At 44.2% G+C, this 25,402-nt stretch overlaps 1 protein-coding gene across 1 annotated transcript in view; it reads left to right on the forward strand.

Annotated features, from left to right (window-relative positions):
- Positions 1–338: 338 nt before the first annotated feature.
- The window catches only part of STK26 (serine/threonine kinase 26), a 141,858-nt gene continuing 116,794 nt past the window's right edge, over positions 339–25,402 (forward strand). Inside the window, exon 1 of the mRNA XM_068250935.1 lies at positions 339–625. Coding sequence (XP_068107036.1) covers positions 584–625 — 42 coding nt within the window. The 5' untranslated portion in view covers positions 339–583. The remainder of the gene's footprint in view (positions 626–25,402) is intronic.

Consider the following 25,402-nt stretch of genomic DNA (forward strand, 5'->3'; position numbering starts at 1 on the left):
TTTTGAGTTGCATGCAATTTCATTGGCCCAGTTCTATGCTGCATACAGTCAGAACAATCTGCACCTCACTCAGGAGGACAGACTGCAGTCTGAAGTTTTGCATTTATTTTATTTCTTCAATACAACCTCGAATTCACATTTTTAAAAACATCTATAACAGAAATGCAGTTACAGTACACGAATGCTGGCTTTGGCTGACAATACAGCCTGGAGACCATTTGACAGGCAGGAAGCAAGCTACCGTCCAGCAGCCTCACCTTTCCCTCACTGAAGGAGGAGGGGTTGTGCTTCAGCTGAAGGCAGGGCGTAGTGACATCAGTAATACACCACGTGACCGGCTTTAGCTGGGCTCCACCCTGCGCACAAGAAGCTGCCGCAGCCTCCCGTCCTCTCCCAATATGGCGCCGCTCGCCTGCTGAGCTCTGCCAGCCCTCCGGTGTGTGCCGCTCCCCGAGACATGCTGACAGCCGGATAGTGACAGCCCAGCAGCGCAGCGTTGTGTCTTCAGCAGCTCGGGCCCAGCTACCCGGAGCCCTCCAGGAGCGCCCCGCACCCCGCCGGAGCAGGAGGCCTCTCCGCCGCCATGGCTCACTCCCCGGTAGCCGTGCAAGTGCCTGGGATGCAGGTGAGGATCCGAGGGGCTGCCATTGTTGTGCACTGGCTGCTGCCCTCCACATGCCAGTCTGTGCACTGCCAGCAGAGGCCGTGCATCATGTGTCACACAGCACTGGCATGGAGGAGGAAATACGTGTTTACTGCAGGGTGCCTCTAATGCTCTGGCCAGAGGAGAGCCCACCTGGGGGCACAGAGCTTCCAGCTACCCCTTTCATCAATTCATGGGAGGGTCATTCTGGCCAAAACTTGTATTCCAATTAATGCTGGTTAGTTGGTTCACCCACCTGCTAACCTGGTAAATCTCCTATCTGGCGATCAGTGTTCCAGGTGTGCCTGCTTGCTTGTACTTGTCATATATGGGGAAGAGATTGCTCTTTCTTGGTGCCTAAAGATGACCACTAACAGTAGAGTTTGCACCAAAGAATCGCCCCTGTGGTTGGAAATAAAATGTAATACAATACAATTTTGCCATCAATGATCCAATCTGTGCTTCCTAACCATTGCAACCGAATATAAATTGTTTTTCTGATCAACTAAAGTATTGTTGAATGGTCACCATTAGAATTGTTCAGTTGTTTTGGACATTGAGGTTTATTTTCTGCCAGTCTGATCATATTTTTGATTGCTTTGATGATTACTTGCTGAAAATTGTTCCGTTAGTGGGTGGCATATAGTAAACTCAGTCCTCAGCAAATGTGCCTGTATAAATATACAATGCATGGCAAATTCTTATATAGTAAACTTCTGTTACAGTAAACTACTTGACCAGGTGTCATGAAGTTTACTATAAAGGTATTCTAATTTATAAAGAGTCTTCGGTAGTGTTATACATAATACAAAATGGTGGGGAGCATAGATGTATGCGTAGTTGAACACAGGAGGTCACTGGCCTTGTGAGCTTACAATCGAGAAGATTAAATAGACTGTAAATACCGGATTATCTTTTTAAAAGTAATTGCATGCACATTTTAGAAAATCAGTAAGAGATGTGAGACCATAACGTGCTTATTAGAAATGAAGTGTTGGTTCACCTGCAGGAGTGAACAAAAAATCTAGGAACCTTATAGATGCAACCTATGTAGACTTAAATAGGTGACTATATACTTAAATTTGGGACAAGAAATACTGAATGACAGCCTTGGAATTTACAGAATTTTGTGTGGGGGAAGTTTGCTAACTTACTTTCTTTCTTTTCTTTTTCTCTTACTCTCTTTCCTGATTCTGTGCAGCAGGTATAGCACAGCTGTGGGATGGGGAGTTGTACTTAATGTTGTGCAGATCTCAACTTCATAGAAGTTGTAATTACATAAGGACTTTTTGGTGATATCAGGGCGTTTGTCTCCTAAACGTGTTGTGGTTTGCATGCAAAGCACGTGTAAGGTTAGATTTTTATTTTTTCTAAAGAAAATTACTATGATGCTGAGCTCCTAAGGCCACAGGGGGGGCATTGCCCATAGACGTATCAATATTGACAGTAGTCTAGTTTAGAGGAATCAGCAGAAAATTTCACAGGGGACAGTTCTTCAATTATAGCACCTTCTACAGCACTAAGTGTTGGGATTGGCTGAATAGTGTGTGCGCAGTATTACAACCCATCTGAAACCTAGCAGCTTGAGAGGATGCTGTCCACTCAATCGCGTTGGAGGAATTTTTTAATGAGATTTCAAACTAGGGGCCACATGCAATTCATTTTTTCACCTGAGTTTTCTCCTAGGAGATAATTTTTAATTTTCAATTTAAAACAACTTTCTAGCACTTTTCAACTTTAAAAGTACCCAAAAGAAGTTGAAAAAGCACTATCAAAATTATTTTGAGCATTTTCTTGCTTTCTGGTGGCTTAAAGGGCATTTTATTGACAAGTTTAAAAATGTCAACTTGGAGAAAACTAAGGAGGAAAAGTGAATTGCATATGGGCCTAGGTCCCCTAAACTAGACTAGTGCTGCAAAACTGTCTGTTTCAGCTGACCTATTTCAGTGGGTGATTAGCAGTGCCAAGCAAGTGTCCCTGGTTATGCAGTGCCCTCCCTTTTAATTCTCTGTTGGAAATTTTCCATCCTTGGCCTTCATTCACAAAACTGTGCTAACCGTGCAATGTAACACGCGCAAAGGTTTACGCATGAAAAGATTTGTGCGCGCGTTAATGAAGGTTTTTGCACGTTAATGTACGCACTGTCATGTTAGTGTACGCATGTAAATCTTTAAGTGTCTAAACCTTCACGCGCGTTACATTGCGCGCTAAACCAGGGCTGTGGAGTCGGTACAAAAATCTTCCGACTCCTCAGTTTATGAAACCACGACTCCGACTCCGGATAACCAAAATGACTCCGATTCCTCGACTCTGACTCCTTAGTCTAATATTTAACATGGGTGTGGATTTTGTACAAAAATCACCCGACTCCTCAGTTTGTGAAACCACGACTCCGACTCCACAGCCCTGCGCTAAACGCATAGCACGGTCGTGCTATGCGTTAGCACAGTTTTGTGAATCAAGCCCCTTGTGGGGTATTTGGCCAGATACGTTCTTTTGTTCTAATGAAAGGTCCTCATGCAAGTGATTGTTGCCTGATGACAGCCGTTTCAGTCCACCAAGACGCCTTGTCTGTAGGTTCCATTTTTGCTTTTTTAGAATGTAGATGAGATCTATTGGTCTTCAGCAATTAGGTAAACCTTAAAATTTTCACACAGGCCTTGAGCATCCCAAACTACTGGGGCTTATAATTCTGTAGTGCCTGCAGACATGGGTTGGTGGGTGTCTGACTGGTCAGATGAGATGGCTATACATCAGTAGCATCTGGGAAGCCACTTGTTGCCTAGGAGTATGTACACATTGGCGTCAATTCACCAGAGAGGATTTACTAAGAGAAAAAAGGTAGGTAGTTTATCTCATGAGGTATTTTAACACTCTGGAGTCAATTCACCAGTGTGAGAGGACAGAGAGAAAAGTGTTGGATAGCAGGGGATAATGAAGAGATATGCATGAGGAAAGTGTGAGAAAGCAGAGAGTTAGGTAAATCGGTATTAATGATTTACATGGGATACTTTTCCTCTCTGTAAGCTTGAAAGTGAAGCATTATGGGTAGGAGGTGGAGTTTTACCACTACGTGACCAGAGTATTCCCGCCTTTTACTGCCGGATCATATCATAAATCATATCACGAGTGAGTCTGAACTTCTTCACCACCTCTGTCTCAGTAAAATTATCAAGAACTGTTCTCTCACGAAAAATACGAGGGGTGATTAAACAGACCCTACTCCTGCGCCTTCGTCTCCTCATAATAGAAGCAAGCTCTAAGGCCTAGTGCACACCAGAGCGGTTCGGCTGCGTTTTGCGATCCGCTTGCGGCTGTGGATACGCTAGGGTAATCTATTTCAATGGGCTGGTGCACACCAGAGCGGGAGGCGTTTTGCAGAAACACATACTCCCGGGCTGCTGCAGATTTTGGATTGCGGATGCGTTTCTGCCTCAATGTAACGTATAGGAAAAACGCAAACCGCTCTGAAAAACGGCACTTCAGAGCGGTTTGCCAGGTGTTTTTGTTACAGTAGCCGTTCAGTAACAGCTTTACTGTAACAATACATGAAATCTACTACACCAAAAACGCTTCACAAAACTGCAAAATGCTAGCTGAAACGCTACAGAAAAATAAGAAAAAGCGTTTCAAAATCTGCTAGCATTTTGCGGATCTGCTAGCGGTTTTTGGTGTGCACCAGGCCTAACAGAGTAAGCTCAAAAGGCTCCATCTTCCACAGCAGCAGCTGCTGTGTGAAAACCACGATATCTCCAGGTTCATTCAGGGGATAAAGAGATGAAAAAATAACGAATGGCCACACCCCCTTTCTTCCCTGGTGAATTGTGATTTGGAGAAAAACTAACTACTAACTATCACTTATTCATCTCATACTTATCTCACATTTATCTCTTGCATTTCTCTCTGTCGATATTTTCCCCTATACTTCTGGAGAATTGCTATTTGGAGATATCACAGGAGGTAAATCACCTCCCAAGAGATAAATAGGTTGGTAACCTCTGGTGAATTGACGCCATTGACTATCACTGTGCACTTTCTCTTGCATAAGACACTAGCTGTATTTGAAAACCCATTGCTTCTTGAATCGGGTCCTGTGTGTTCGATAATTTTAGCAATGGTTTAGCTCAATGGTGGTGCCTGCAGACATTGCATGGCCTTATTTGAAACACACTGATATTTTGTAGCATTTGGCTGCATTTTCTGAAAAAGAATACAATGTGTACAGTTCTGTGTATATAAAAACATGAATTGGCATTCAAGAGTAGCATAGCAGTCACATGCATCATGTTTACCAAAACCTGGTGCTAGCAGGCAAGTCAGTCATTTATTGTCAGCAAAATCTGCTGCATCCAGAATTATGTCAGGTGGTGCACAGGTATACTTCTGAATATAAAGAATGTCTTGCACAGATAGTACGTTACATTTGCTATAGATCATAGTCCCACTGCATTCATGGAACTAAGTTGGCACCATGTGTAGACTACTGTATAAAAACACAATTCATCATTGTGGAGTGAAATGTACCACAGGACACTATACCCCCCCCCCCCCCCCCCCCCCTCCTCCTTCTTCCCAATTTAGAACTTCATACATGTATGTGACCCTGCACTGTTAGGCCCCATTCACACCTAAAAATGAAAACGCAAGAGTTTCGCGTTTTTGTGCGCTGTTTTTTTCACCTGTCGCTCTACTGTGTGCTGCGTTTTTGTAAAAGGTGCTTTTCTAAGCGCTTTTTTAGAGCGGTTTTGTAATTCATTTCCTGACGCAAGTCAAGAAGTGAACTCTTTGACCTGGAAAAGAATACAATGTATTTATTCTTAAAAACGCTCATGCAATCGCTGCACAAAGCAATTTTGTGATATAGCAAAAAACGCGTTGGGAGTGTTCTCCCCAGAATTTTTTTCCAGCTGGGTGGCAGGAAAAAGTAGCCGGGTGGCATTGAAAAGTAGCCGGGTGGGGCAAGATGAGAATGCAGGGCCGGTGCTTTTCTGCACAACTCTGCTTAAAGCAGAGGTGGTGAGCCAATAACAGCTGGGTGCTCACAAAAACTAGCCGGGTGGAGCGCCTGGCTAAAAGAGCCTGGGGAGAGCACGGACGCCTCAAAAATGGTACAGGCACCGCTTTGCTGAGCAGATCGGAAACGAACCGCTCAGCTGTGAACTCTCTCATATGGAATCATTGCACAAGCGTTTTGTGGGTGGTTTTGAAAATCGCATGCGCTTGAAAAGAGGCGGAAAACGCCCCTAGTGTGAACGGGTCCTAAGAGTACCTCTGCAATGAAAAAATTGCCCCTAGTTGATACTTGCCTCAGGAGGGTGAAGCCTCTGGATCTTAGAGGCTTTCTGTGATCTCAATCCTGCACTGGGACCCCGAACCGTCCACATCCATAACAAGTCTGTGATGCACCTCATGCAGGCGCAGTATCGGCTTTCCAATGGGTTCTGGTGGCTATAGGGGGATGCCAGTGCTAGAACAGGAGTGCTTAGTATGGCGGAATCCTCTTTAGGATCCAGAGGCTTCCACCTCCCCGAGGCAAGCACCACCCATGCACACTTTTTTTGTTACCGGGTTACTTTAATGGAACACTGTGAGGTTCTGGACTTTGTACAGACTTGAATTGTTTTTACAATAAATTCACTCAAGGCCAGCTAATGGTGATACAGTGGAGGAAATAATTATTTGACCCCTCACTGATTTTGTAAGTTTGTCCAATGCCAAAGAAATGAAAAGTCTCAGAACAGTATCATTTCAATGGTAGGTTTATTTTAACAGTGGCAGAAAGCACATCAAAAGGAAAATCGAAAAAATAACCTTAAATAAAAGATAGCAACTGATTTGCATTTCATTGAGTGAAATAAGTTTTTGAACCCCTACCAACCATTAAGAGTTCTGGCTCCCACAGTGGCTAGACACTTCTACTCAATTAGTCACCCTCATTAAGGACACCTGTCTTAACTAGTCACCTGTATAAAAGACACCTGTCCACAGAATCAATCAATCAAGCAGACTCCAAACTCTCCAACATGGGAAAGACCAAAGAGCTGTCCAAGGATGTCAGAGACAAAATTGTAGACCTGCACAAGGCTGGAATGGGCTACAAAACCATTAGCAAGAAGCTGGGAGAGAAGGTGACAACTGTTGGTGCGATTGTTCGAAAATGGAAGGAGCACAAAATGACCATCAATCGACCTCGCTCTGGGGCTCCACGCAAGATCTTACCTGGTGGGGTGTCAATGGTTCTGAGAAAGGTGAAAAAGCATCCTAGAACTACACGGGAGGAGTTAGTGAATGACCTCAAATTAGCAGGGACCACAGTCACCAAGAAAACCATTGGAAACACATTACACCGCAATGGATTAAAATCCTGCAGGGCTCGCAAGGTCCCCCTGCTCAAGAAGGCACATGTGCAGGCCCGTCTGAAGTTTGCCATGAACACCTGAATGATTCTGTGAGTGACTGGGAGAAGGTGCTGTGGTCTGATGAGACCAAAATAGAGCTCTTTGGCATTAACTCAACTCGCTGTTTGGAGGAAGAAAAATGCTGCATACTGCCCCCTAAAACACCGTCCCCACCGTCAAGCATGGGGGTGGAAACATTTTGCTTAGGGGGTGTTTTTTTGCTAAGGGCACAGGACAACTTAATCGCATTAACGGGAAAATGGACGGAGCCATGTATCGTGAAATCCTGAACGACAACCTCCTTCCCTCTGCCAGGAAACTGAAAATGGGTCGTGGATGGGTGTTCCAGCACGACAGTGACCCAAAACATACAGCAAAGGCAACAAAGGAGTGGCTCAAGAAGAAGCACATTAAGGTCATGGAGTGGCCTAGTCAGTCTCCGGACCTTAATCCAATAGAAAACCTATGGAGGGAGCTCAAGCTCAGAGTTGCACAGAGACAGCCTCGAAACCTTAAGGATTTAGAGATGATCTGCAAAGAGGAGTGGACCAACATTCCTCCTAAAATGTGTGCAAACTTGGTCATCAATTACAAGTAACGTTTGACCTCTGTGCTTACAAACAAGGGTTTTTCCACTAAGTATTAAGTCTTTTATTGTTAGAGGGTTCAAAAACTTATTTCACTCAATGAAATGCAAATCAGTTGCTATCTTTTATTTAAGGTTATTTTTTCGATTTTCCTTTTGATGTGCTATCTGCCACTGTTAAAATAAACCTACCATTGAAATGATACTGTTCTGAGACTTTTCATTTCTTTGGCATTGGACAAACTTACAAAATCAGTGAGGGGTCAAATAATTATTTCCTCCACTGTAGATACTACAGGAAACATGACAAGACTATTGTGTAGTTTTGAATGGGTCTGTTGGACATTTGGGGGCATATGGGATAAAACTGACATGACATTCAGGCCACTTTTACACTTGCATTGTAAGTGCGCGTTGCAATTGATTTCCATTCACTTCTATGAAAATATTATTCAGAAAAACAATCAAAATCGGTTCTGACCTGTTGGAAATTATCTATCGAGCTACCTATCTGCTTAAAAACTCATGGTGTATTCCCAACATAAGCTTCTCACTAAAGCAGATAATGCTGTGTTTTTAACTGCTGTTCTGCTACCAATTTTTTTATGGCAGTTGGCTTTATAATGTAAATCTTCTAGAGCAAAGAAGAAATGCTGAATTTCATACCATTTTAAAGGGAACCAGAGGCCTTTAGAAAAAAGCTATTATACATACCTGGGGCTTCCTCCAGCCCCATACGCACGGATCATTCCCACGACGCCGTCCTCCGCTTCCTGTATCCGGCGGTACCGGGTCCCATAGTTTCGGCCAGTCGGCGGCAGGACGCGGCCAATTGTCCGTATCACAGGGGCTCCCGGCATACACTTACGTGTGCAGCTGCATACTGAGCAGCTGCACGCGTAAGGGTATGGAGGGAGCCCCTGCTCATGCGGACAATTGGCCGCGTCCGCTGGAAGTGACAGGACCCGGTACCGCCGATACAGGAAGCAGTGGACGGCGGCGTGGCAGCGATCCGTGCGTATGGGGCTGGAAGAAGCCCCAGGTATGTATAAAAGCTTTTTCTGTTTTTAAAGAGTTCCTCTCTGGTTCCCTTTAAAGAGAATTGAACTTTATCCCAATCAGTAGCTGATACCCCCTTCTACATGAGAAATCTATTCCTTTTCACAAACAGACCATCAGGGGGCGCTGTATGGCTGATATTGTGGTGAAACCCCCTCCCACAAGAAAAGTACGTACTCCTCCTGGCAGTTTCCTGTCTGTGAACCTTGCTGCATTGTGGGAAATAGCCGTTTACAGCTGTTTCCAACTGCTAAAAAAAGCATGCAGCAGCTACATCCCCTGCCAACAATAAAAATTTCACCATGTAATGTCAGAATGTAAATCAGAGATTTAAAAGATTTTACAATGGGCAAACACTGACTAAATCATTTATACATAATTATTGTAAAAAGTGAAGCACTTTTTTATTAAATTATTTTCACTGGAGTTCTTCTTTAACACTTGTTGTAGGTGCTTCACTCTGCATTTCCACAGCAGTTAATATTATTGGAATGGTGTGTTTCTACTGGCCTGCAACTGGTTCCAGCGAGTCACATGCTGCCTAGTGCAAGAGCAGGAACATATACTTTTGTTAAAGCAAAGGCTACATGTTGTAGCAAAGGTTATAGAACATGTATTGACGGCGCTTGTCCAGTTACTACGATGATATTTATTGAATTCGAGTAGTGTGGCATTTGCTTGAAACCTGGTTCATGCTGCTTTTTATGTCCGTGTTTTTTTCTTATCCACTAACATTTTAACAAATTCACTCAGATGTTATGACTGTGAACTGCAATGGAGACTGGACAAAGACTTTAACACAAAGCTTGCATGCAGTGAGTTAGTATAATGTGATCAGTTACAACGCAGTACTGTGAACAGGCTCATAGAATTGTATGGGCAGTGTGTTGACATGCAGAACTATCCTGCAACACAACTGACCACTCTGAACAGGGCCTCAGTGTTGTCCCTGAAAGGGTTCCTCCGGTGAGAATAAAAGGCCTGACTGACTCTAGAACTACATTCCTGTGGGTGAACTGACAAAGTATCCCATTTATGTAAATGACATTATTCTTACTTTTTGGAACAAACATCAGGTTTACTCCAAGAACTCCTAGTAGCTAGGATTCTCATAAAATCATCAGAACACTGCCCTGTGCCAAAGGGGTTCACCAGTGCATCTGACATGTCTTCACCTACCTGAATGGCCGAGAGGAGTCAGGTTGCTGTACACACACTGGATTCTGGGAGGGGGGGGGGGGTGTTGCTTGGGACACATCTTCAGGCATCAGGGACTAAGCGAGACAGTCAGAAGAAGTGATGGCATTGGTTGTAAATGGCCCCCAGTGGCGCTAGGTGGGAGCAAACTGGGTTACTGCGGAACATTCAGGAGACCGAGGGGGAGCGTTTTGAATAACTGTCTTTAGTAAGTACAGTTATCCGTTAAGGGCTCTGCCTCTGACACAGGAGACCAGGGTTCGAATCTCGGCTCTGCCTGTTCAGTAATTAAGCACCTATTCAGTAGGAGACCTTGGGCTACCGCCTATAGAGCGCGTCCTAGTGGCTGCAGCTCAGGCGCTTTGAGTCTGCCAGGAGAAAAGCACAATATAATTGTTCTGTCTTGTCTGTTTTGTTCACAAGCACAGCTACTGTACATTGTGAATTGCTGCCACTCCTTCACCTATAAGGCAGGGGCCACACTTGTCCATTTTCATGTGTGAAATGGATTTAAACTGAAAACTCATGTTAAACAATAGGCTGGTTCACACCTAATGCATTTTTCACATGCAGGAAAAAAACTGACATCCTGTAGCAAAATTCTGCACATTTTGTCAGTTTTCTCTATCAATTAGCTGCTGTGAAAAAACGCCTGGGTTATTGCAGATATATGCACATAGTGTGCAGAAAACTTAGACAAGTGTGGCGCCTGCCTAGAAGTGTATGGAAAAACAATATGTGGATATTTGCATAGCAGGAATATGCATTAGTGTTCCTGCATGACCATTTATCAAGTCCTGTGTGCTTTTTATAGGACTAGTTCTGTATTTTTGCTTTGTCATAGTGGTTTACATGATGTAATTTGCATACTGTATGCTTTCAGGGTAGTAACAATGGGTTATTTTCCACAGGTTCATATTATTCCATTATATTGCTGTTTTGCTGCAGCTGGGTAATGCTGTAAGACTATCTCCGTGTGCTTTTTCTGTTATCTAAAATCTTTAGTAAAAGATTCATTTGCAACTCCCTGTGGAATCCTGTCACAATATTATATTACTGGTTCCTTTGCACTTGTTAAGGTCATTTCCACCCTGTACTGTTAACCTTGAATGTCATTCCAGAGCTTTGAAAAACTTTTTTTTTCATGCAAATATACTTTTAATCCTTTACGGAAGATCTTGAACCATTTCTTTTAATGTTCAAAGGTGAAAGTTTCAAAAGTTATGCAGGCTAAGAAATTAGGATGGTGTCCATTTTTATTCTAGGATTAACGCGGGGCAGGAAAGTTTGATGTAGATGCTCTGGACTTGGATGTTGTGTGGTCATTATAAGCAAATTCAGACCATTATTTCAAGTTAATCATCTCTACAAATCTGCAATATGAACACTATGGACTTAGTATGAACTTGCCTGGGTATAATAATTGCTAGGCTGCAGAGTTGGGTTATCTGATTTTGTACCTTACAATACTAATTTTTTTCCCCCAGTTTCAAGGTCATAATTCAGCAATTAAATGTCACATCTGCAGAATCAACATTTTTGGCTTGGCTTTGTTCCAGCCTAAGATAGCCCTGTGTGATACTTTTGCTAGTTCCAACCCATGTTGTGTTAGGACCTTTTCACACTGTCTGTTGTGTCGCAGCGGACAATATCATTGCATCGCAATGCAATGATTTTCCTATGGGGCTTTCACATTGCTTGCAGTACGGCACATCAGGTTCCAACATAGCATATGCTGTGCGTTAACCAGGTAATGTGCAAGTTACTTGTCGAGGCATACTTTAATTATACTGTATGCCTCACCGGTCGCAACGCTAACACATGACTTTTTGGCTATCTTGCACTGCAGTACTATTGCAGTGCAACATAATATTCATATATGAAAGGAACCTAAACCACATTGAAAACATGGATTACTCAATCTGTAGGGATAAATATGGGGGGGTGGCGGCATGGAACATTCAACAGCTGCTTGTACCTAAAGTTAACCACTTTGAATCCCTTGCTACGCTTATCTACTCCCCACAAAACTTCACTTGCTCAGCTCAGGGGAGTAGATAGGCGTACTTGTGGTAAACAGTGTGCTGTATGCAGGGCTGTGGAGTCGGAGTGGTGGAGTCGGGCAATTTTGGGTGCCTGGAGTCGGAGTCGGGAAAAAAATGCTCCGACTCCTAATGAATTTGTAACTGTAATTAACCACTTCCGGATTCTCGGAGCGTATATACACGCCCCTGAATCCAGAAGTGTATACCATGGAAACGGCCGCTCGTATGAGCGGCCGTTCCATGTCAGTTCCCGGAGGGTGTCTCCGTGAACACCCTGCGAGCCGATCGGCGGCTCGCAGGGTAAATGTAAACACACGGGGAAGATCTTCCCCGGTGTTTACATGTATACGGCGCTGCTGCGCAGCAGCGCCGTAGAGGAGATCGGCGATCCCCGGCCTCTGATTGGCCGGGGATCACCGGCATCTGATAGGCTAAAGCCTATCCAATCAGGCATCCGTCCTGCGCCGCTCACAGGGGGAGGGAGAGGGAGGGAAGGGGAAGGAGGCCAGGAAGCGCTGCGGAGGGGGGCTTTGAAGAGCCCCCCCCCCCCCCCCGCAAGCGCAAGCAGCCGGCGGCGATCAGACCCCCCCAGCAGGACATCCCCCTAGTGGGGAAAAAAGGGGGGAAGTCTGATCGCCCTGGCTGCTAGCTGATCTGTGCTGTGGGCTGGAGAGCCCACGCTGCACAGATCAGCATAAAAGTTCATGGTGTGGAAGTGGTTAAAATAGAAAATGATAAAATGTTCTATTTCTCAGATAATAGTCATTAAAAATAATGTATATATACAGTAATAGCTGTGCTTAGTCCACAAAAATGAAATAAACCAATCAAAATTAGTTACTTGTGCTGCTTCAATAAAGCAGTCCCCGTATTTTTAAGGTCAGATATACATATCTGATTGTGACTGTACATATGTGTACACAGGAATCTCTTATATATACTAAATAACATCTATGCTGTAAGAATAAAGCCTGATGTGTAGCTATGTCACTAATAGAGATGGTCAACGACATGGAAATAATTCTGCATTGATGCTGATTTATGCAAATGTACGCACTCCCTTTGCTGATGAAATAAAATAATTTGATATGTTATTAAAATTTGGTTTGGTGACTACAAATTAAAGGGTAACGGAGACGGATGAAAAGTAAAGTTTTATACATACCTGAGGCTTCCTCCAGCCCCCTTCAGGCTAATCAGTCCCTCACTGTCCTCCACCACCCGGATCTTCTGCTATGAGTCCTGGTAATTCAGCCAGTCAGTGCTGTCCGGCCGCATGCCGCTCCTGGCGGCGGAGTGTGTGCATGCGCACTATGCCTGACTGGCTCAAGTACCTGGACTCATAGCAGAAGATCCAGGTGGTGGAGGAGGACAACGAGGGACTGATTATCCTGAAGGCTGCTGGAGCCTTGGAGGAAGCCCCAGGTATGTATAAAACTTTAATTTCATCTGTCTCAGGTTTACTTTGTTACATAGTAGTACTATACTCTACATATGCACTCTCCACAGAGCTGCAGGGGATCCACTGAGAATGCTGTGCACATTGAACACAGAGGTGTTGTCTGTTTACAATCTCCTCATTCCCCTGCAGAGTACCTGCACATCATTCTTACATGTACCCACACTTACATTGCCTAGGGCCTGATAGATGTTCTTTGTTCCGGTTTGTACCTTTTACAAGTACTCTTACCAAGGACTAGTTTTAGTCTATATAGTAGTCTACATATCCTTCTCACTTCAGTTGTCTTGTAAAATTCCTAAGCGTTGGCAGTTAAGAGACGAATTTCATGTTACATACTTTTAATCAACAAAATTGTAATATGCAAATTAGAGGAGTCGGAGTCGGTGGAATCCTAAACTGAGGAGTCGGAGTCGGTGGATTTTTGGACCGACTCCACAGCCCTGGCTGTATGCCCAATAAGCTATCTGATTATGTATATAGGGTATCATTTTAACCGTGACAAGTGAGAGAATAGATTTTGTGTTGTTTGACAACTGAGGGCTAAGTCATGTGATTGTTTTTACCGGAAAACTGAATGAAAAGCAATAAAACTGTTGTTTTCATGTACTCTGTACCCCCAAAGAAATACTTGTAAAAAAAAACAAAAGTGACAGCATTGAAAAGAGAATACATAGTTACCCTAGGGACTTAGCTTTTAAAATATGTATGCCATGAGAGTGTATTACTGTTAATCATGAAGAGAAGGGCTTTTAATTACTGATAGAGTACAATGAGAAAACAAAAAACAAACCAGAAACTAATATATTATCGCCATACATTGTACTAGGAACATTATTTAACCACTTAAGGACCAGGGGATATTGCAGTGATCGGTGCTGCGTGGGCTCTACAGCCCGCAGCACCGATCACGTATGTGCCAGGACGATCAGACTTCCCCCCCCACCCCCTTTTTCCCCACTAGGGGGATGTCCTGCTGGGGGGGTCTGATCGCCGCCGGCTACCCGCACTTTTCGAGGGGGGCTCTTCAAAGCCCCCCTCCGCAGCGCTTTCCGCCCTCCCCGGATTTCCCTCCCTCTCCCTGTGAGCGGCGCAGGACGGAGTTCCGTCCTGCGCCGGATAGGATAGGCTTCTGCCTATCAGATGCCGGTGATCCCCGACCAATCAGAGGCTGGGGATCGCCAATCTACGTCACGGCGCTGCTGCGCAGCAGCGCCGTGTGATGTAAACAGCGGGGATTTCTTCCCTGGATGTTTACATTATGCGTGCGAGCCGCGATCGGCAGCTCGCACACTGTTCACGGTGGCAGTCTCCGTGAACTAGCATGGAAAGGCTGCTCGATCGAGCGGCCGTTTCCATGCTATACCACTAACGATCCGCCAACGCCTATCGGCGTTAGGCGGTCGTTAAGTGGTTAAATGTTGATAACCAGGACAAATTAGCAAATACAATGTGTGGGTTTTACCTATGATAACATTGTTTATTTGAAAACTATAGTGGATGGAAATGGAGAAAGTGTATTTTTACTTTTTTTTTCCTCATTTTTCCCTTTAAAATGCACAGATAACATAATTACTAAAAGAAAATATTACCCTCACAAAGCATAATTTGTGGCAAAAAAACAAGATATAGATCATTTACATCTGATGAGTAGCAATAAAGTTATTGGTGAATGAATGGGAGGAGCGCTGAAATGTGAAAATTGCTTTGGTTTTTAAGCAAAAAACCCTTTGGTGCTGAAGTGGTTAAAGGACCACCACTGGGGAAAGTTGTAGACATTAAAGAAAATTGTAAAAATAAGTGCACATGTACTATATAATAATGTACAGTTTTATATGCCCCCAAAGCTGCTGTCACAGTAGGTAGTAAAACGTAACGTATTGCAAAAAGGGTGTGTGCATCAAGCACCAAGTGAACCCTTATATACTTGGCTTTGCAGATAAGGCCTAATTAGCTTATTCATGAGACACTGCTCAAGCAAATCTGCATCTGCATTTGCTTTTGCATGCCAGGATATGCAGGGTTTTGCCAACTAACTCACCGCAAAATGTTTGACCTGTGGGGGGAGCCAACAGGGCACTCCAAGCACACTCACTGCTCAGGGAACCTACAGCCACCCCCGGGGCGGAGGTTAAGTGCGGGGAACCTACACCCACCGCCAGGGAGGGCCGCACGCACCCACCTCCCAAAGGATAGGACCTACCTTATTTCGTACTGCGTCCAAGTGCATTTATGCCGGGCCAAATGTGCGCGATTCGGGAGCACTACGACTGGGGGGGGGGGGGGGGGTGAAGCATAGGTCACCCCAAGCCCAATAAAGCTCAAGGGTGACTCTACAGCTCCACGCCCCAATGGGGAAACGGGCTGTAGACAGCCCATGTAAAGAGTGGTCCACAACCTGCCTCCAGAAGAAGGGAATTGAACTTATTGCAAAAAGGGTATGTGCATCAAGCATCAAGTGAACCCTTATATACCTGGCTTTGCAGATGAGGCCTAATTAGCTCATTCATAAGACACTGCTCAAGCAAATCTGCATTCGCTTTCGCATGCCAGGATATGCAGGGTTTTGCCAACTAACTCACCGCAAAATTTTTGTCCTGCGGGGAATTAATTTGCGCAGCAATTTTGCGTTGAGTCAGTTGGCAAAACCCTGCATATCCTGGCATGCGAAAGCGAATGCAGATTTGCTTGAGCAGTGTCTCATGAATAAGCTAATTAGGCCTCATCTGCAAAGCCAGGTATATAAGGGTTCACTTGGTGTCTGATGCACACACCCTTTTTGCAATACAGTAGGGAGTAAAACCCTGACAGATATGAAAGGTCTTAATCTAGTCGTCCACCTCTTGAGGGATTCTCAACATTTCCTTTTTTACAAAAGTACTCCCTGTGAAAGATATGAAGATACTGGGCAGCCTTCCTGTTCCCTGGCTTTTGTCCTTTTGAAAATAAACAAAAACCAAGAATCCCCCATGAGGATATGAACTAATCCAAAATCTATTTCACTACCTGCTGTTAGTTACAGAAGTGACAGTGAAATATGTAAAATGTCATTTATAGTGCATTGTGCTTTCGAACAAATGTGCATTTTGTGTCTGGAGACATGTTGAATTTTACCATTTTTGCAAAAGCGGTTCTTTAATAACCTCCTTAGCGGTAATCCCGAGTTAGGCTCGGGATGGAATGCCGCAGAACAGGGTGGTAATCCTGTGCCTGAGTGAGTTTCATGCAGGAACCTCTCTGAGGTATGTTTTCCTTGTTTTTAGGGTCTAAAAGCTTGTGAAAAAATGTTATGGCTTTTAGACTATGGAAATAATCATAATGCCAGGGAGGTTAAAGCACACCTATTGTGGAGTGAAACTCGCAGGGCTCGTGGTGAGTACAGCACAGCCTTATCTTCTCATACAGTCCATAATATAGTACAGGGCTGTGGAGTCGAGGAGTTGGAGTCGGGGTAATTTTTGGGTACCTGGAGTCAGGAGAAAATGCTCCGACTCCTAATGAATTTAAACTGTAATTAACATAGAAAATGATATGTTCTATTTCTCAGATAATGGTCATCATAAATAATTGTTATATACAGTAATAGATGGGCTTAGTCCACAAAAATGAAATAGACCGATCAAAAAGTTACTTATGCTGCTTCAATAAAGCAGCACCTGTATTTTTAAAGTCAGATATAGATATCTGATTCTGACTGTGTGTGTGTGTGTATATATGTGTGTATGTGTGCACACACACACACACACACACACACACACACACACACACACACACACACACACACACACACACACACACACACACACACACACACACACACACACACACACACACACACACACACACACACACACACACACACACACACACACACACACACACACACACACACACACACACACACACACACACACACACACACACACACACACACACACACACACACACACACACACGAATCTCTTATATATACTAAATTACATCTATGCTTTAAGTATAAAGCCTGATGTGTAGCCGTGTCACTAATAGAGATGGTCAATGAGATGGAAATAATTCTGAGTTGATGCTGGGAAATAATTCTGTGTTGATGCTGGTTTATGCAAATGTAAGCACTCCCTTTGCTCATGAAATAAAATAATTTCATATGTTAAAATTTGGTTTGGTGACCACGAATTAAAGGGTACCTGAGACGGATGAAAATAGATGTTTTATAGATACCTGGGGCTTCCTCCAGCCCCCTTCAGGCATATCCAGTCACTGTCCTCCTCCGCCACCTGGATCTTCTGCTATGAGTCCCAGTAATTCAGTCAGTGCAATCCTGCAGCTCCCACAGCCAGGAACATTCTGCACCTGCGCAATAGTGCTGAGCAGGTAGTATGCTCCCAGCGGCGGAGTGTGTGCATACGCATTACGCCCGACTGGCTCAAGTACCTGGACCCATAGCAGAAGATCCATGTGGCAGAGGACACGAGGGACTGATTCACCTGAAGGGTGCTGGAGGAAGCCCCAGGTATGTATAAAACTTTCATCTGTCTAAGGTTTACTTTAACCACTTCAGCCTTCAGTCGTTTTCACTTTATGCATCTGAGCAATTATCCCCTCCCATTCATTAGCCTATAACTTTATCACTAATCACAATGAACTGATCTATATCGTTTTTTCCGCCACCAATTAGGCTTTCTTTGGGTGGTACATTTTGCTAAGGGCCACATTACTGTAATTTGCATTTTAACAGTAAGAATAAGAAAAAAAAATATTTCTCAGTTTTTGGCCATTAGTTTTAAAATGCATGCCTCCATAATTAAAACCCACGAATTGTATTTGCTTAATAGTCCCGGGTATTAAACAGTTTAAAGAGAATCTGTATTGATAAAATCGCACAAAAGTTAACATACCAGTGCGTTAGGGGACATCTCCTATTACCCTCTGTCACAATTTCGCCGCTCCTCGCCGCATTAAAAGTGGTTAAAAACAGTTTTAGAAAGTTTGTTTGTAAACAAACAAAATGGCCACCAAAACAGGAAGTAGGTTGATGTACACATAGAAAATACATCCATACACAAGCAGGCTGTATACAGCCTTCCTTTTTAATCTCAAGAGATCATTTGTGTGTTTCTTTCCCTCTGCAGCTATCTTCCACTGAAGTGTCAGGCTGTTTCTTCCTGCAGAGTGCAGACAGCTCTGCCTGTATGTAATTCTTCAGTATGTGAAAGCCCAGCCAGCTCAGAGGAGGATTTATCCAGCTTGTAAAAGATAATAGAGCAGAGAGAAGCTGCACTAATCTAAATAATACACAGGCAGTGTGCAGAGAGGGGCCTGGAGGGGAAGATGCATCACAGAACCACAACACTGAAGAACTTGGCAGCCTTCCAGACACAGGCTGACAAGTCTGACGAGAGAGATAAGTTGATTTATTACAGAGATGGTGATAGTAGAACGTGCTGCAGTAAGCCAGAACACATTAGAATAGCTTTTGGAACTTGTAAGATGGAAGAAAACCGTATGAAATTTTAGTTACGGAGTCTCTTTAAATTATGTCCCTATCACAATGTATGGCGACAATATTTTATTTGGAAATAAAAGTGCATTTCTTCCGTTTTGCATCCATCACTATTTACAAGCTTATAATAAAAAAAGAAATATTTCATCTTTACATTGATATTTAAAAATTTTAGATCCTTAGGTAAATATTTCCTTTTATTTTTTTTTTTATTGTAATAAACATTTTATTTGGGTATTTTTGGGAGGGTGGGATGTGAATAGTAATTTTTTTCTGTAAATATGTGATTATTATTTTTTTTTTTTTTTTACATGTAGATGTAGTTTTACTTTTTGGCCAGAAGATGGCAACCTTGAATTTGTTTACATGTCGTCACTAAGCGTAACATGTACGCTTAGGGGGACGTAAGGGGCAGAAAAAGCGAGGCTTCCGAGAGAAGCAGTCGCTTTTTCTGCCGGGGAGAGGAATCAATCATCGGGCACCATGTCCCGATTGATTCCTGGGCTAACGATCCGCGGCCGGGAGCGCGCGTGGGCATGGGAGCGCACATGGCCTTCTGGACATAGCTTCTACGTCCAGAAGGCTTAAATGGTTAAGTTAACCAGTAGTACTATACTCTACATATGCACTCCCCACAGAGCTGCAGGGAAATCCACTGAGAATGTTGTGCACATTGAACACAGAGGTGTGGTCTATTACCCATAAACCTGGTTCAGATTGTACATGAAGAATGTGTAATAGAGGAAGAATAACCTCATTCTCCTGCAGAGTACCTTCACATCACACTTACATGTACCCAGAGTCACATTGCCTAGGGCCTGATGGATGTTCTTCTACAAGTACTCTTAGGCCTGGTGCACACCAGAGGAGTTTTTCTGAGCGTTTTGAGTTTTTAAATCTGCTGCTAATGTTATCCTATGTGTCTGTGCACACTGGAGCAATGAGGTTTTGTAAAAAAAAAAAACCATAGCATTACATTGGGAAGAGCTTTTAGAGGTTTCAAAAGCTCTTCCTAAGGTAATGCTATGGTTTTTTTTTTTTTTTACAAAACCTCATTGCTCCAGTGTGCACAGACACATAGGATAACATTAGCAGCAGATTTAAAAACTCAAAATGCTCAGAAAAACTCCTCTGGTGTGCACCAGGCCTTACCAAGGACTAGTTTTAGTCAATGACTAAAAGTATTAGAGGCAGAAGATCAGCCGGCTAGCCAGGTAACTGGTATTGTTTAAAAGGGAATAAATATGGCAGTCTCCATATCCCTCTCACTTCAGTTGTATTTTACAATTCCTAAGCGTTGGCAGTTAAGAGATGCATTTCATGTTACATACTTTCAATCAACAAAATTGTAATATGCAAATTCGAGGCGTCTGAGTCTGTGGAATCCTAACCTGAGGAGTTGGAGGATTTTTGTACAGACTCCACAGCCCTGTTTTTTTATAACATTGCCTCATTCTCTAATATTTGCAGTTTACACAATACTCGGCATTCTAAATGATTTTACATTGCAGGCCTGTGACCTATTGACATGTCCTCTGTTGAAGAAAAAATACAGTGACTGACTGTTGAGATAACAAGCTTCAGAAGACAGAGATCTTTGCGACTTTCAGTCATGGAGCTCAATGGTTCTTTTGCATAGATAACTGGAGTTTCTTAACTCTTCTTGTACTGGAAACAATATTAGACTGTCTCTGCTCCTGTTTTTTTTCTTAGCCGTACTACACATACAAATCATTATCTTTTTTTTTTTTTTGCTTCAGTGTCTCTTTAAAGCATTGGTGGTTGTTCATTTCCAGAATATACCTGTGCCTTGGCTGCTGCTATTACAACGAAGCACATTTATAGTAGTTAGTACATACGCTTTGTGTAGTGCAGAACCTTCTTTATTTTGTTGACTGCTGCCAGGTTTACTTTAATGATGCAGAGTCCTAATGTATAACCTTGTCACATTGCAGCAGTTTAGGAAAATGCAGTGATTAAGAAAAGGATGTCTAGTAAGGGCTTTCCTCCTTCACCAGCCGAGGCATCTCAGCCCAAGAAGTATGTCACTGATCTTTTGTGAGCTAACATATTAAAGGGACCCTAAACCAGTTATAAAACCAGAATTTCCACTTACCTGGGGCGTCTTCCAGCCCACCATAGCCCGTGAGATCCCCCAACATCCTCCTGGCTCCTTCCCTGCTCCCAATTCCGTTACATGGTGACTTCGGCCTGAAGTCCTATGGCTGCTTCCTGCTGTGGACGATACGTGTCATCACGCTGGCTGGCTAAGTGTCATTGCACCGGCCAGCGTGAGTGCGCATGCACAGGATTCTCATACCGATGTGACGCTTAGCAGAATCGCATGATTTCCACTGGTGTGCTATAGGGAAAACTTGTGATTCTGCTAAGTGTGACCCTGGCCTAAGGATCAGGAGTCTCCTATAACCTGTAAAGAGGCCCTGCAGTGAGAGGGATATGGTGGTAGACCTATTCATCTTAAAGAACATCTGAGGTGAAAATAAACTGATAATAGTATCTATCCGCCTCCTAAAAATGTGTTGTTTTTTTTTTTTGATATTCCAGTTTTATTTTATACTTAAATCTACCATATATACCCGAGTATAAGCCGACCCGAGTATAAGCTTATAAGCTGACCTATTCCCTCCCCCCCACCTTTTACTTAAACACATGCGCAAAAAAAAAAAAAAAGCCGAGGGTAGAAAATGCAGCACCAACTATAGGTTATTCGTGCAACTGTGGTCACCCCAAAAATGACCAGAGTTGTGGAAATGCACCTAGGGGTACCATCGGAGCAGTGCTTTTCAGCGCTGCTAGATTTGGGCGCAGCCGGCGCCTCCATAGACTACAATAGGAATCATTCCTATTGCAGCGCTCAGTGAGTAACGTCGGCTCCGTCAGAAGACTGAGACGAGGTTGCTTAAAAACATAATAATTCGGCCTCCAGCAATCGCTGGAAGCCAAATTATTTCATTCCCCCACTATCCATGTCGGCCTGGAGGGGGAATAGTAATTAAATCGGCCCGGACTTGTGCAGAAGCAGGTTCAGCCATATACCGCTGTATCCTGTGCCCAAGTCTACCGGCACCGATTTCAAATGTACTCTGGTACCATGCCTGTGCCAAGCCTCCACTGCCTGCACTTTATGTGAGGTGTTCTCACTGTTTTAGGTGGCTGTATACAAAACGTTGGTTAAAACATTAAAGCCAATGGGTACCGCTATAAAAAAGTCAGATACTCACCTAAGGTGAGGGAAGGCTCAGTCCTAATGAGCCTTTCCTCTCCTCTCCTGGTGCCCTCGGTGCTGCGCTGGCTCCCCCGTTCGCGTCTGCCGCCGCCGGGACTTTGGAGGCCTTCGGGAGCACTTGGGCTTCCGAAGACGGGCCACTCCATACTACGTACGCGCGAGCGCGTCATAGAGGGCGCTCGCGCATGCGTACTATGGAGCGGCCCCGTTCTTGAGCCCGAGTGCTCCCGAAGGCTTCCGAAACATCCCTTCGTCTGCGGAAGTGGCAGTATTTGACCAAACTGGTTGAATACTGCCTGGTTGAAACGGTTAACATTCACTTTAAGATGGGACCCAGGACCTATTGTATTTTTTTTTTTTTTTAAATCACCTTTACTGGACATTAAAGTGTAATCATTGTGTTCTCCATCAAAGCACAATATTGAGATGACTCATTGAGAGAAAACAGGGCAATAAAAGTAATTATGTCAGCCACAGGCACACATGACAGAACAATTCACAGCTGCAATAGCTAAAATGATAAACTAGTGCCTACACATATGTACCAACAAAGTTGGCACTCCAATTATATTTATACTGTACTGGCTCACAATTCCAGTGTAAAATTACTGATCCGTACCTGAGGATTTGCAGAAAAAAAAAGGGGTACCTGTGAGCGGTGTCTCCACCGATCCACGGATTTGCACAAAAACAAAGTGGCAAGTGATGGCAGTGGGCTGTGTCCCCCTCCCCACCTCCACCAGAGCTACGCAGCGTCGATACAGGTGTTCCGTCACTTCACCCTCCGATTGTCCCCGCTGGAGTATGGAGAAAGATGCCTGCTTCTTACACTAGAAAATGCGCGCTCTGCCAGGAATCCTCTTTAACTGGTCTGTCGCAGTCTCATTTGCTATGACGCCCTCTAGTGGCATCACTGAAATGAGACTGCGACAGACCAGTTAAAGATGATTCCTGGCAGCGTGCGCATTTTGTAGTGTGTAAGAAGCAGGCATCTTTCTCCATACTCCAGCGGGGACAATCGGCTGTTGATATGTGACGGAACACCTGTATCGGCAACGGTAGATATGACCTGCAACGATGCACAGCTCTGGTGCAGATGGGGAAGGGGGACACAGCCCACTGCCGTCACTTGCCACTTTGTTTTTGCGCAAATCCGCGGCTCGGGGGGGGGGGGGGGGGGTGGGGGTGGGGTGGGTTAGTTGGGGCACAGGTCCAAAGCCGCGGGTCAGTAAATTTGCCATGCTGCTTCACTTTGGTGGGGGTTGGAGACGGGTGGCTTGAATCTAGGCAGAGACTCCCACTTTTGTGACTTTTTTTTTTTTTTTTGCCCCAAAATCTTGGCCTTTACTCGAGTATATACGGTAGTTCTTACGGTATTGTTGTCTCTGCTCAATGACTTTTTATCTTTTTTCTGCTCTCAAGCCATTTACTGCCTGTTTTATGGCTGTCATTCCTTATCAGTGGGGGCTGAGCTTTTGTCCGACCCGGGCAGAAACTGTCACTTGCATACCTGATTTTTATTTTTTCATGCCACCTGGCTAGAAAAAAATTCTGGGGAGTACACTGCTGAAAGGCATACATGGGTTGGATCCATGATTTATTTGTTGGATGCACAGGATCAGTTGATAGCCAAGGCAATATGAAATGTATGAGACCCCTTTTACTTTTGCAGTGGAAACTTGCATTACCTTTTTATTGCTGCATTGGGCCGCAGTAGCAATGCAAGTCTATGCAGCCTTGCACACTTACTGTGGGATGCTGCCGAGCTGACTCCAGGGCTACAGCGATTTACCGCATGTATTGTGCTTGATGCACAGAGCATGCTGTAATGCAAGTCTATGAGCGGTAGTGTAAATGATGAAGCACAGCCCGATCCCAGTGACATACTTCCTGTCCAGAAGGGAGTACGCGTCACTGAACTCGGGGCGGCGGCGCTATGCAAATGACCCTGTCGCTGCACTCTGCTGCAGGGTCATATGATTAAAGTTTTTTCCAATGCGGCATGAGCAAGAGATTTATTATTTCAGAGGGGCTCACAATCTAGTCCCTACCATAGTCTGATGCCTACTTTATGTATGTATCGTGTAGTGCATTTATCACTCTGGCCAATTTTAGGGGGAAGCCAATTAACTAATCTGCTTTTTTTTGGGGTTGTGGGAGGAAACCGGAGTGCCCAGAGGAAATGCCACAGTGCTGCATGTGTAAAACCAGCCCTGGGGCAACGCCACTGTGCTTGCCCGCGGGGCAACGCCACTGTGCTTGCCCGCGGGGCAACGCCACTGTGCTTGCCTGCGGGGCAACGCCACTGTGCTTGCCCGCGGGGCAACGCCACTGTGCTTGCCCGCGGGGCAACGCCACTGTGCTTGCCCGTGTAAAAACCCGTGACTAAAACAAAAACGTAGCAGTTTTGCAAACACTTTTTAAAGGATCACTTTGAGTCCTAGCTGTTGGGATTTGTGCAGTCCTGTATGATCTAATGCTGAAGCCAAGCCCTAAAGTACTACTGTGACATGCATTACAGCCTGTGATTACTGTAAATGCTATTTCCCTTTGCCTTGCTCTTTGCCCTTTGTGTGGAGGCAGCGGGCTGAATAAAGAATGTTTCTTGACTGGGTTACTAGGGAGTTGTACAGGATGATTGCTGTAAGTGTCACAGTGAACTCAGCACTACTCCCTCAAGCTTGATCATTGTCCCGATAACTTGGCAAATTCATAACACTGCAGTAACAGCTCTGCATTACATACATTCAGTCTTCTTACAGATACCCTAGGCAGTGCTGGTTGTCCTTTTTTCTATCCGCATTTTTCTTTGTATCTGTGTGACTTACTGAATGTCTGCAGTTTCCTTTTAGTCACCATTCATCATCATATTGTTATTGGTGTTTTTATTCTGCTGACACGTTACGCAGCACTTTTCAGAAAACTGGATCATTCACATGAGTCTGTGCCCAGCGGTAATTACAGCATGCCGTTCCTAACGCAATCACACACCAGATTCACAATGAGAGACAATTCAGCCGGAATCCTGGCACGTTGTGGTTTGTTTCTGCAGTATCGGTGGCTATGCACTTATCTGGGAAAAAAAGACAATCTTCTTGTTCCCACTTGACATGTTTTGTGAATGTTGCATGCAAAATGCATAGAAGTGTCGGCATTCTTACTTGCAAACATCTATTGGTGTTACACACTTATCCATTTGCCTGCAGTGTATTGTTCTGTGGAAATGCAGTTTTATGCTGAGAATAGGGCGCTATAATTCCAGAGTACT

The sequence above is a fragment of the Hyperolius riggenbachi genome, chromosome 8 (genome assembly GCF_040937935.1).
Source record: "Hyperolius riggenbachi isolate aHypRig1 chromosome 8, aHypRig1.pri, whole genome shotgun sequence".
NCBI lineage: Eukaryota > Metazoa > Chordata > Amphibia > Anura > Hyperoliidae > Hyperolius > Hyperolius riggenbachi.